At 38.3% G+C, this 14,277-nt stretch overlaps 2 protein-coding genes and 1 pseudogene across 3 annotated transcripts in view; all 3 read left to right on the top strand.

The window, feature by feature from the left end:
- The first annotated feature begins 7,470 nt into the window (after positions 1-7,470).
- The window catches only part of LOC121769144, an 80,587-nt gene continuing 73,780 nt past the window's right edge, over positions 7,471-14,277 (top strand). Inside the window, exon 1 of the mRNA XM_042165855.1 lies at positions 7,471-7,577. The gene's annotated coding sequence lies outside the window, so the exon portion shown is untranslated. The remainder of the gene's footprint in view (positions 7,578-14,277) is intronic.
- Positions 8,586-12,681, top strand: LOC121769142 (annotated as a pseudogene).
- LOC121769146 (CASP-like protein 4A4) lies at positions 12,810-14,238 on the top strand. Of its 2 annotated transcripts, none has more exons than XM_042165858.1 (3): positions 12,810-13,306; positions 13,742-13,877; positions 13,973-14,238. In XM_042165858.1, the coding sequence occupies exons 1-3, from the start codon at positions 13,071-13,073 to the stop codon at positions 14,156-14,158; spliced, it is 558 nt and encodes a 185-aa protein (XP_042021792.1). In that variant the 5' UTR covers positions 12,810-13,070; the 3' UTR covers positions 14,159-14,238. The 2 variants fall into 2 exon arrangements, with proteins under 2 accessions (XP_042021792.1, XP_042021793.1); XM_042165859.1 differs by having other exon boundaries at positions 13,980-14,115.

Raw genomic sequence — 14,277 nt, 5'->3', positions numbered from 1 at the left:
CTCTATGCCTAACCATGTTGTTGGCTTCTTCGGGGGCAACGGAATTGGTTCCTTCCATGGACCAAGTGCAGCACCTTTGGCAGCAAGAATGATGCTACCTGCCGAGAAACCACCAAAGTTTGGAGGATCTGACTTCAAGCGGTGGTACCAAAAGATGTTGTTCTACTTGACAACATTGGGCGTCGCCAACTTCCTCACGGAAAACGAGCCGCCTGCGCCAAGCGACCAAGAGACTAGGCTCGAAGTCATGGCGGACTATGAAGCTTGGAGAAAAGGGGATTATCTATGTAAAAATTTTATTTTAAGTGCATTAGATGATAGCCTCTACAATGTATACTCCAATGTAGGGATGTCAATTTAGCCCGCAACCCGTGGGCTGACCCGAATAGCCCGCCAAATTTATAGGGTTAGGGCTGAAAATTTCCAGCCCGATAAAATTACAGCCCGATTAGCCCGCACCCGATTAACCCGCAACCCGTTAGGGCCAGATCCGAAAACCCGATGGGCTGGCCCGGAAACCCGATAAAATTTATATTGTTCTATTTGTTTGACTCTAATTCGACACTTCATTGATTATTTTATAATACATATTACTGAAAAAATAACTTTCCATTTTATATATTAAATATATAAATTATATATTAAGTTTTTATTAATATAATAATAGATAAATGAACTAGAAACTTCAAATTCACTAAAAAATATATTTAAATTTCTAAACATGCTTTAAAATTTCTTAATGTTTATGTTTTATGTTGCATAAATCTCAAATATTAGTATTTGATCATGTTAATATTTGAGTTTACGCATATATCTCAAATTTATCATAATTAAATATTTTACATTTTATAAATATAACTAATTTTCACCATTATTTATTGGATTGATCGCATGTTAATTTTATCGGTAGCAACCCGATTAACCCGATGGGCTAGCCCGAAACCCGAGCTTTTAGGGTTAGGGCTGAACTTTTATAACCCGAAAAAATAACAACCCGATTAGCCCGCACCCGATTGACCCTCAACCCGAATAGGGTTGGCCCGAAACCCGGTGGGCTGGCCCGATTGACATCCCTACTCCAATGTAACCACATCTAAACAAATGTGGAAAACCTAGAAAAGAAGTATAGCATAGATAATGCTGCAGGGACTGAACAAGTTGTAGCTTCCAAATTTATGGACTACAAGATGGCCGATTCTCGACCTGTCATGGAGCTAGTCCAAGAGCTCCAAATGATCATCCACGCACTAGTGGCTGAAGGGATGACCTTGCCCGATAAATTCCTAAGGTGCACGATCATTGACAAGCTTCCTCCCAGCTGGATGGACTTCAAGAGCTATCTCGAGCACAAGCGAAAGCAGATGACCCTTGAAAACTTGATCGTGAAGTTGCGCATTGAGGCTGATGTGCGCAAAAGCGACCAAAAGGCTAAGGGCTTCACCCCAAATGAAGCCAAAGCCAATCTGTTGGAGCGGGGCGGTCCATCCAACAAACGCCCTCGCCCAAACCGTCCAAATGACAAAGGGAAGGGAAAGTAGCCTTCAAAGAAGTTTGAAGGCGACTGCTACAAATGTGGCAAACCATGCCACTTTGCAAAGGATTGCCGCAGCAAGAAAAAGAAGCCGGCTGCCCACGTCGTTGAGAAGGAGTTCAAGGACTGGGACGAGAACGACCTTATTGCTGTGATAACTGAAGATGTTAACCTTGTTGATAACAATGGTGGCTGATACATCGACACCGGCGCTACTGCTCATGTCTGCTCAGATAGGAGCAAGTTTGCCTCCTACACCGCGGTTGAAGGAAGGAAGATCAACATGGGGAATCAAGCATCCTCCGAAGTCCTTGGCATCGGAAATGTGATCCTCATGATGACGTCTGGCGTCACAATAACGTTGAAGGATGTGCTGCATTTCCCGGACATCCGCAAGAACCTAGTGTCAGGATCAATACTAGTTAATATGGGGTTTAAACTTGTATTTGAGTCTGATAGGTTTGCTTTGTATAAGTTTGGAAAATCCCTCGGAAAAGGTTATGTAACCGATGGGCTTTTCAAGCTTAGTGTGGCAACTCGCAGTGTTGCAAAGCCATTGGCTAATAATAATAAAGCATCTACTTCCTCTTATTTGACTGAGTCTTCAAATTTATGGCATTGTAGATTGGGACATGTAAATTCAAAAGCCATTAAAAGATGAGTGAATTTAGATTTACTAAAGGCTAATGAAGTGAATACCCAAGATAAATGTGAAATTTGTCTTGAAGCAAAAATGACTAAGTTGTCGTTTCACTCAGTTGAACGAAGCACAAAACCCCTTGAATTAATTCACACGGATGTATGTGATTTAAAGATGGTGCAAACTAGAGGTGGTAAAAAGTACTTTATCACTTTCATAGATGATTGCACAAGGTATTGCTACATTTATCTTTTAAGAAGTAAAGATGAAGCAATAGAAACGTTCAAAAATTATAAGAACGAAGTTGAGAATCAACTTGGTTGTAAAATCAAAACGATTCGAAGCGATAGAGGAGGCGAATATGTAGCCCGTTTGAGGAGTTATGCAACGCAAGTGGTATAATTCATCAAACAACTGCTCCATATTCACAACAATCTAACGGTGTTGCAGAACGTAAAAATCGAACTCTAAAAGAGATGATGAATGCACTGCTTCTGACTTCAGGATTACCACATAACATGTGGGGAGAAGCTTTTTTGACAGCCAACTATATCTTGAATAAAATCCCTCTCAAAGGAAAAGATATTACTTCTTATGAGTTGTGGAAGGGAAGAAAGTCATCCTACAAATACCTCAAAGTGTGGGAGTGTTTGGCAAAGGTGATGGTTCCTCCGCCCAAAGAAGTTACAATCGGACCTAAACGGTTGATTGCATCTTCATTGGATATGCACTTAACAGTAGTGCATATCGATTTGTTGTTCACAAGTCTGAAATATCGACTATCACAGTAGGAACAACAATTGAGTCGAGGAATGTTGTATTTCTCGAAAATACATTTCCTTGCAAAGACAAGGAAAAAGTCTCAACCAATTCTGAGACAAGAATTGAAGAAGCCACTAGTTCTAAACAAGTGGAAGAATAAACCACTAGTTCTAAACCAGTGGAAGAAGAAGCCACTAGTTCTAAATCAGCGGATGAGGAACCTGAATCGCGCAAGCGTGCAAGGCCCGATCCAAAGGATACAGTACTAAGACGTGGTAATAGAGTCAGAACACCAAAAACATTTGGTCCTGACTACATTGCTTTTATGTTAGATGAAGAACTAACATCTATAAAAGTAGCCTTCGATGGCTCAGATGGGTTGCATTGGAAAGAAGCTGTTCAAAGCGAAATAAATTCAATTTTGCTAAACCACACTTGGGTGTTGGTAGATCTACCTGAAGGTGCGAAACCTCTAGGTTGCAAATAGGTGCTTAAAAGGAAATTTAAGGCCGATGGAACAGTGGATAAGTATAAAGCCCGATTAGTAGTAAAGGGTTTTAAACAAAAGGAAGGACATGACTTCTTCGATACCTATTCACCTGTAACAAGGATTACATCTATCCGAGTGCTTCTCGCTATTGCTGCATTGCACAATCTTGAGATTCATCAAATGGATGTAAAGACCGCGTTTCTAAATGGTGAACTAGAAGATGAAATATATATGGAACAACCCGAAGAGTTTGTAGTACCTGGATAAGAGAAAAAGGTATGCAAGCTCGTAAAGTCCTTATATGGATTAAAACAAGCGCCATTGCAATGACACTTGAAGTTTGATAATGTGATGTTATCAAATGGGTTTAAAATCAACGAGTGCGACAAATGTGTCTACATCAAGAGCACTAATAACGGCCATGTTATAGTGTGTCTATACGTTGACGATATGTTAATCTTGGGGAGCAACACTCAAGTAATTAACGATACAAAGGCCATGTTAAAGAGAAACTTTGACATGAAAGACATGGGTCTAGCCGATGTAATTCTTGGAATGAAGATTCTAAGAACGTCTGATGGAATCATCTTAACACAATCACATTATGTTGAGAAGATATTGAATAAATTCAAAGCCTATGATGGCGCGCCGGTTAAGACTCCAATTGAACTCGACGTTCACTTGAGCAAAAACAAAGGCGAGCCCGTTGCACAAGAAGAGTATGCACGGGTCATCGGGTGCATTATGTACTTGACTAATTGCACTCGACCTGACATTGCTTGTGTCGTGAACAAGTTAAGTCGTTACACGAGCAATCCAAGCAAAGAGCATTGGAGAGCTCTTGTGAGGGTTTTGATATATTTAAAACATACTCAAAATCATGGGCTACACTTCTCGAGATACCCCCCGGTACTTGAAGGGTACTGTGATGCGAACTGGATATCCGATAACAGAGACTCACTTTCAACAAGTGGATACGTCTTTACTATTGGGAGAGGTGCTGTATCGTGGAAATCTACAAAACAGACATGTATAGCCCGATCAACAATGGAATAGATAAGGCTGGTGAGGAAGCCGAGTGGCTTAAGAACTTCCTTGAAGATATTCCATGTTGGTCTAAGCCAGTGCCACCAGTGCTGATCCACTGCGATAGCCAAGCGGCTATTGGAAGGGCAAACAATGGTTTCTATAACGGTAAGTCTCGACATATACGTCGACGACATAACACCGTGAGACATTTGATCACGACAGGGGTAATTACAATTGACTATGTGAAGTCAATAGATAATCTAGCGGATCCGCTAACCAAAGGGTTAAACCGTGATCAAATGAATAAGTTGCTAGAGGGAATGGGTTTGAAATCCACCAACTAAAGAATTATCATAGTGGTAACCCAACCATGATGACTGGAGATCCCAAGAACTTGGTTCAAAGGGACAACTAAGCTATGAGAGTTCATGAGAAACACTACACTATATTTATTCCCTAGAGAGCAATAGAGTGTTGGAGAACTTGCCTAGTGGTAAATGCTAAGTCTATGACTTTTAATGGTTCTTAAGGATCTCAAAGAGATGGAGTTCTCAAAGAGACCAAGTATGGCAAGGTACTTGACTAAGAATCACCTATGTAAGTGCGAAGTGTGGTCGCTTCATAAAAACGCACTTATGAATCCAAAGTGATGTCCAAGACCGCAATGGACACAAAACGTGAGAACGGATGAGGTAGAGGTATTTAAGCGTTAACACCATTGTCTCGGTGCACACCGTGGGGGATTAGTTCAAAGCATCGCGCTACTAAGCCGTCTGTGTATCCGATGGTGTCGACTATGGAAGGTTCAAAGCCAACAACTACCTATCCTTATGCTTATATACCTCTCGAGGGTTGAGCTTGTGTCTGCATGCATATGCATTCGGCTATTTCCACTCATGCGGGGGATTGTAAAAATCATGGATTAAATATGCCCGGTCAATGGATTTTGACCAAATAATAAAAGTGACGAGACATTTAATTTTGTGAAATTAATTGATATAGCGTCGATCTACATTTTACGTAGATAAATGTAGTATATTCACATTCTCAAATCCGATTTCCGGTGAGTGAGAAATGGTGGATTAAAGTTGGGCATAATTAGCTTTTAATTAAAGCTTGGAGTTGGAGTTTATGGAATAATTAACTAGTGTTAATTAACCCACATAGGAGAAGTAACACATATTTTAATGTGTTTAAATTAAGTGACTTTATGTTACTTAATAATTATAGTGGACCAAGATGGGTGAAAGAGCCCACACGCGCGCGCCGCCGCCGCCCGCCCGCCCGTGCCCGTGGTCGCGGTCGCGGGCCTCGGGCCCAATCCCGATCCCGATCTTGGATCTTGGCAATTGGTCTTTGGGTGGTCTTTGGGCTTGGTGCTTGGGCTTGTCCCTAGCCCAAACTTAATCTTTTTATACCATCGCAGAGTCAGCAATCCAAGTGGCTTGACACGTCGTCGCGTGACACAGTCAGAGCTGCCACGTGAGAAAAGCACACGCTCCGCACGCGAAAGGCACACTCCTGCCACACGCTCGTAACCGTCGGCGGTTACGAATCTGCCATGATGAGTCTTCATGGCTTGGTTGACCCTGCATGGTGGCTTGGCCTATAAATAGGCTAGTCATTCCACTGCATTAGACACACATTACACAAGCATAAGCTCTCTCCCTCTCTCTGCATTGTCTTTCTGTCGAAGCTCTGCCCTCTCCTCCATCCAGTTCGCCGGAGCTCTGTTGATTGCGGTGCTGCTTCACCAGAGACATAGCCGTTTTACCTTTGGGGACGACACGCCAAACCGAGAGCACTACCGGGGCGTATCTCGTCTTGCGGGAAGAGGCCTCCTCGACTCGGCTAAACTTATTTACGGTTACTCTTTCAATTTCAGTTGTAATTTTAGTTCAGTTTCTCCTTTTGTATTCCTTCTTTGAGTTTGTATTACGCCCGACTTTTATCTCTTATAATCCCAGAAACCAACAAATACAACTTCGTCTCCTTTCAACGTTCCAGCTAAAAGAGCAAATTTTATATCGCAGCAGAAATGTGTTATAACTGAGAAATTACCGATTATTTTAAAAAGTATCTAAAAAGACAAATAAACACCTTTAGTCCAATTTACCGATAGGGACCAAATTATTTTAAAAAAAAAGAATCTAAAACTGAAATTGCCATTTTCCCAAACACACGTCAATATGAGATTATGGAGAGAAATTTCATCGAAAATTCTTCTATTGCCGACCAAGCAGATATTAATTAGATCAATTAATCAAAGACATTGATCATATTATATTAATTTACATAGAAATTACAATAGAAATTTCTGATGCACACATACGTGTATACATTATACACTCTACAAATAAAGATATAAGTAATAGTGTCTATCCAAAGTACGACTAGGATCAAAGTAGGCAACATATATCGTCTATTATTTAAAACTCGATTATTGCACATAATACAACTGACGTCTATTAGTAAAAAATCAATTAGGTAACTGAGTGTGACAAAGAATTTTCGTAGATGATTTGATAAAGGTATGGGATTTCAAAACACTAATTTTATATTTGAAGTAGGTACGATGAAATTGAGAGAAATGCTAATTTATTAAATTTATATAATGAGACGTGTTATAATTATGGGTTATTTTGAATGTCTTGTTAAAATAGTATAAAAAATATTAAAACATGTTAACAAATTGGTAATTATTAAATTCAATAAGCATAAATATTGATTTATAGCAATATATAATGTGACTAAGATTAATTAACTCGGAAGTTATCAATCAAGTAGTACCAAACCACGCCATGGTATACGTATACATAAATCTGTTACCAAAGTCGTGGCTAATCTACGATTGACAATTGTTTTATAAATTTATTAGATTAAGTTAAGTCTTGTTAACAAGTTTCATGAAATTACATATAATTTCAAAAAATATGAAGTTGACAGTCTTTAATTTGACGCGTTTATATAAGTCTATATAAACTCGAACACATTCTAAACTTTAATACAGCATTGGAGATTTAATTATGATCACAGATGTTATTAACATATATAGTTCTTATCACCCAATACTCTACATTGAAGAAGGCTGATCTACGCTGAGAAATATCTTCAAATCAACACAGGTAATTTAAATCAAGTTGCTTTTTTTTTCTTTGTCATTTCTCCTCAGCTTATTATGAAATCTATTGATTGACAAATCTTAACGCTGTGATTAATTCAACAAATTAAATCGGTTTTTTCTGATCGATTAGTTTTGGTGAGGCTCTTATATTATTTCGCATGCCAGATATATGTGTAATCAACATAATTTAACGTTTAATCAGAAAAGTTTGGCCTAGTCTCAAATACTTCATGTTTTCCGTTTGTATCTAACAACCATTGATTTGAATTAACTATGTAAATATCTATCTCCAGAAAAAAAAAAATCGTTACCTTAGGAGAATTTTGAGTAGGATGCGCTTATTGAAGAATATGTAACTGCCAATTTAATTATAAAAATTAAACACAAAGCAACATCGTTATCTTTGAACTTTTTGGAATTAGGGAATATTTAAATTCACACGTATCTCCACGTCAAGCCATGTCCCTCAAATTTCGGAGAACCGTCTAAAAAATTATACTATAAATTTAAATATACTTATTTGCCTTTAGTGTGACTGGTAGTATTAGTTGGTTAAAGTTGATCACGTGGGATATATAGCTACCAGGAATGATAGGCTATATACCATTTATTATGTGAGCACTGCTATCGTTTAACGCACATTTATCAGTATTTATTTCAATTTATTTATTTAGTTTAATCTTTATACAATTAAAAATGTTATTGAAATTTTTAATTTCAAAAAAATTCATAAAATCAAAGCCGATTTGCTCATTTTTCTGTTGTAATTTCAAATAAATTATAAGATGACAAAATCAAGCTTGATTTATGAATTTTTGAAATAAATCACTAAACATTTTTTAATGTATAGAATCAACTAAGTAATAACTCAGAACGAATAACGCAAAACGTGATCCTCTTTTACTCAACTCTCATCGCTTTTCTATTTAAATCCCAAATCCTGCAACATCAAGATATGCACGTACACACTAATAAGGCGCGAGCTTCATTGATGATATCAGCAGGATCACAAAATGGGTACGAAAGAAAGGATTTTGGTGACTGGGGGCGCTGGATTTATCGGCTCACACACAGTGGTGCAGCTGCTCAAAGAGGGCTTCAAGGTCTCTGTCTTAGACAACCTCGACAATGCCGTCGAAGAAGCACTTGACAGAGTCAGGCAGTTGGTCGGCCCCCAACTCTAACTCTCCAACTAAGTCTCGATTTTCATTTGGTATATTCCAAGTTGCTTTTAGAAAAATAATGTTTTAATTTATTTAGTATCAAGATTTTTTTTCTGATTGTGATATTGGTTTTTGGATTATTTGTCTTGATTGCAGGGAGATATTAGGAATGTGGACGATTTGGAGAAATTGTTTTCTGAGAGCAAGTAATTACTATAACATTTTCTTGGTTTATCTACTTTTTTGTATATTTCAAATGTGTTGAGTGTATAATTGGAAGTTTTAAACTTTTTGGTAGATTAGACGCAGTGATCCATTTTGCTGGGCTTAAAGCTGTTGGTGAGAGTGTTGCTAATCCTATGAGATATTTCGACAACAATTTGGTTGGATCTATTAATTTATACAAAGTCATGGCAAAGTATAACTGTAAGAAGGTATGTTATTCTTAATCTTGTGAGATACTAGTAGTGACAAAACTGGTGAAATAGCTCCATCTTTAAAGAAGGTTTGGTATAATTTGAAAGGAATGTATGTGTTATAATGTCACTTCATATAAGTACATGATTCATTAGCAGTTGTGATGTGATGTGTGTTTTTATGCAAAGTGACTCGACTTATTTTAACACAAGTGATGCCCGCAAGTGTACGAGGCTAGTGGTAACAATTAGTAAGCAAGAGTATCGTATCCCACAGAGACAATTTTGTATCAACTTAACTACCACGAACAAAAATCAACTACTATCTAGACAATCACGAAAAGTTTGGTTGTTATAACAACTAATAAAAGCATATAGTAAGCAAGTAACAATTAAGAACAAGGAAATACGGTGTGAAAAGGATGTGAGAAGATAATATGGAGAAAATTGCAGAACTCAAGGATCCGATGCACAATTCCAAGCTCTTATCCAATCGATTTGTCTTACCTTTTGGTGTCTCTAGAGTTAATAAGCCGACCACAATTATAGAATAAACCCCCTCCTGAGGTGAGAACCTGTAGATTAGGTGCTAGGATCGAAGTCCCCCTTCTAATCCTAAACTCCTAACTCCCAAAAGCTCGATTAGGTCAAGGGCCTCACTCAAAACTTCAACTCTCCCGAGTTCTATTGTATTAAGTTGTGATTTATTCTTATTTCCAGATTAATTATTTCATTTCCCGATTAATCTAATTAATCCTACACAATCAAGTGGTGATCAAGCAATTGAAAGGAATAAACCCAAGAATAATCAAATAACTACAAGAGCAAGACAAGAACAAAATTAATTGGATAAAAACTATGAAATCAGTGCATCATCACCAAGAATTCTACAAGAAATGTTTAGCTACTCATGTTTATGGAGAAAACCAAGTCAAACTCAAAGAATCCAAACAAAAACATGAAAGATAGATACTAAGATCTCCTGTGGAACGAATCTATGGAATGAAGTCTTCAATCTTCCGATCTAGAGTCTCCAATCTTCAATTCTCTCTCAATGGTGTTCTTGGGGTGTGTGTGAGTGTTGGAGGCGGTAGGTGTAGAATCAATCGCGTAGACTGCAACCCTAGCCCTTTTCTCTAATTAATCCCCCTCAAAAAATCGCATTTTTGGCATAAAAATACGCCAAAACAACGTACCCGGCCGGGTGGAATTATAAAGGGTAAAAATCACCCGGCCGTGTGATGATTTTCGACCAGTTTCTGACCAATTTGCGACACCCCGGGCCGGGTGGAATTATAGGGTAATAATTCACCCGGCCGCGTGAGATTTTTTGGGACAGCTCGGCTTTCGTAGATCGGTCATATCTCTCTCATCCGAACTCCGATTGGGACGTGTGAGGTACCCACGCGAAGCTCTTTCGATGATGAAGACAACGGTCGTCTCAAAATAGGATTTGGACCCCATCTTGATAGGCAGATTAACGTTTGAAGCAGACCTCAGCCTCGTCTTGGCTCATTTTGACCCTTTTTTACCTATTTTAACTTCAAACACTAGATAAACTCATCAAAGCACATTTATAGTGAAATATGGACATAAACTCTAAGATAATGCAATGAAAGCACACAAAAGATCATGTTTAATGTCCAATAAAACAGTTAAAATCCGAGTTTATCACAAAGATATGGTGATCTGTCTCTCTTGATAATGCTGACATGATCTACTTGGGGGTTGTCAGTTTGGTGGAGTAGACATAACTTAGTCTTAGTCTTATGATATGTTGTTGGGTTAGATGGACTCGTCCCACTCGGGACAATGCCGTGTAGGATTGGTAGTGTCTTATGAGTCTTGGCCTTTCCTATGACAAAATCAGCAATGGTCGTATTTACTAGTTTGCTTTCGGCATATAGCTATATGACTATGACTGAACTTATCTTTACTCATGCCACTGTTGACATAAGAAATGATCTTTGTGTAGTTGGTGTTCTCCTCGTCTGCAACGGTTTATGGTCAACCCGATAAAATTCCTTGTGTTGAAGACTTCGAGTTGAAGGCTATGAATCCTTATGGTCGAACAAAGGTTTTTCCTCTTGAGACCAGTTGCGATTTCACGATTGAGTCTCAAGAAAATGTTGTTTGAGTTGAGTACTAAATGAAACATTTTCTTGTTTTTTTCACTAGCTCTTTCTTGAAGAAATTGCTCGAGATCTGCAGAAGGCAGACCAAAAATGGAGAATAATTTTACTCAGATACTTCAACCCGGTTGGGGCCCACGAGAGTGGCATGCTTGGAGAGGACCCTAAGGGAATCCCCAATAATCTTATGCCTTATATAACACAAGTGGCTGTTGGTAGATTGCCTGAGCTAAATGTTTATGGGCACGATTATCCCACACCTGATGGTAGCGCGGTATGTAGGATAATCTAATGTAGTATGGGATGTTAACTGCATTCTTGATTTTAAAAGTTTTTGTATGTGATCCATCGCGTACGTTTTTTAGCACAAAAAACTCAAACTCTTTAGAATATTATATTTTGATTCCTAGATATTATATTTGATAGTTTCTCCTAAACAGATCCGAGACTACATCCATGTTATGGATTTGGCAGACGGCCATGTGGTTGCGCTGGAGAAGCTTCTGCAGAGCAATGGCATAGGTGAATACGCTAGTTTATCCATATAACAAACAACCACATATTACAAGATATTTTTTTGGCATTCAAAATTCCACTTCACCTTATTGATTCATCCAACACGTGTTTTATATTTGAGGTTGCGTTGCCTACAACTTGGGGACTGGCCGTGGCACATCCGTTCTTGAAATGGTGGCTGCTTTCGAGAGGGCATCGGGAAAGGTAAATGTATATCCTTCCCTTTCCTTTGAAAAACATGAAACATGCTATACGTGCTAGACTAGTTTATATACTCAGGAACACTTTTCGCTTCTTACAGAAGCTTCCTATTAAACTCTGTCCAAGACGACCGGGAGATGCAACAGCTGTTTATGCATCAACAGATAAAGCTGAGAAAGAGCTTGGTTGGAAGTAAGTACCTTACTTCTCTTAGATGTTTACATATAAAATTGCTAGCCATTTTGATCTCTAATCCTATTTTTCTCCACGTATTTTTTAGGGCGAAATATGGCATCGATGAAATGTGTAGGGACCAATGGAAGTGGGCAAGCCAGAATCCATGGGGATACAAATCCAAGCCTTGATCTGAAGCCAGCAAGGAGGTTCTGCTAAGCAAGCTCTCGACCTGCAGTTATGCGTCGTGCCTTTTGAATCGATTCTCTACATTTTACAACACATTTCTGGGCAAATATTCCCCCACTCCAAGCTTATTGTATTTTGTATGTTGTATTTTATAATTTTTCCTTAGGTGAACAGAAAAAATCCAAACTACTAATAAATAGTCATTCATTCTCACAATAAATTGTAATAACACCTTTTCTTGATTTCTCAGGTTGAAAGGTTGATTATTGGAATACAAGTAATGCAACTGGGGGGATATTCTCTCTTTTTTACTAGTAGATTAGTCAGCCTACTTTATCACCTAATACTCTAAAATTTATAGCAGCAACTGTTGATCACCAACTAGTAAAAAATGAACTACAAGCTAAAAAAATCATTTGTCACAGGTTTACATAAAGTCAATAATTTTAATTCCCTCAATACTTTGCACAGTACTCTAAATCAGCATATGCAAAATATAACCAATCTTAATAATGTTTTGTATTTTCAGCGTTGACTGTGTTGTTAAACTAATGATTCATGATTGCCAAATTGTGTGATACTAATAGAATATAAAGTATGTTAGACAAGAAAGTCTGCTACAAAGCTTTGTTTAAGAAAGAGCAGGTAAGCATAGGAAGCAAAATGGGAGAAGGCATGCTGCAGTTATAGAGTGTGGGGATCAATGTCTGGTGTTATAGTCTCTCCAGTTGCAGGTTACTTACCGGCACAGCCTCCTTTGCCAACGCCGTCTCCATTCTCATTCTCCGTGGCCTCCACCAGGTGGAGCTCCAGACCTCCAGTGCAGACCGCAAGCCTCCTCCTTAGGTTTCTCGCTCTCCTCTTCTCCTTTGGCTCTGCTTTCTCCCTGGTTGCACTACCATCAACAAATTCAAAGCTGAAGAAATACCCTGGATTACTGTAAGTTGATTCAGGACAAGTGTGTGTTTGAAAAAGTTTTGCACACAGAGATACGAGGTTATTTGCCTCAAAATACACGAATTTTCGGATGTTTTGGTTTCTCACATGAATTGTGGAACTTGTCCGAGAATATACCAACTTAACTACTTTGGATTTTTGGATTTCCATCCCATATCAAAATGAAAATCTTGATTTTTCCACGTTGCTGCTGTGTCAGTTTCGATTTGGAATTTAAGAAAAAAATCTGAAGTATGAGTGATGTTTATAAGTTCATATGCAGAACCTAAAAAAGTAAAATTTGTGTAAATTGGAACAAACTTTAAAGTTCATATGCAAAGCTAAAACAGCCCAATATTCGTGTAGTTTGAAGTGATTATTCCCCTAATAGCTAAAGATGTGGATTTTGACATGAATTATGTGGCTTACTGTGCATAGGTACTGCTTCACTGCAAACATTTTATCAGTGATATATGCTGCCTATCAGATCTTCAAAAATATATGTGATATTGCTCACAGAGGCATATGCATCTCAGACAAGGCATCTGACTACATCAGCTTCTTTTTTGATCAGGTATCCTTTTATTAATATACATGCAAAATAGAAATTGGTTATGCATTGGAAGGCAACTATCTGTTGTTATGAATGGTAGTAATGTGATGTATCAGTTGGCAGGATATGTGCTTGTTTCAGCATCTTCAGTTGCTGTGCCATCAATCAAACAGATGGAAATTCGAAGTTCAGTTTGGAATGCTTCGGTTGCCTCCGTGTGCTTGTCTTTCGCTTCTTTTATAGTTTATGTACTTGCTGCCTTCCTCTCAGGCTACAAGCTTTGTAAGAGAATTATGTGGTGAATCTTGATCTATTAAGAAGACCCACTAACAACATTCACCTAAATCCATAAAACAATAACAAGACATGGTTTTATGAGCAAGACAAGTAGATTTCTGCCATATGTATAGTTGAACTCCCC

Source organism: Salvia splendens, chromosome 15, assembly GCF_004379255.2.
Source record: "Salvia splendens isolate huo1 chromosome 15, SspV2, whole genome shotgun sequence".
NCBI lineage: Eukaryota > Viridiplantae > Streptophyta > Magnoliopsida > Lamiales > Lamiaceae > Salvia > Salvia splendens.
Note: the sequence above shows the minus strand (reverse complement) of the source record. Positions and strands in the feature narration are given on the sequence as shown.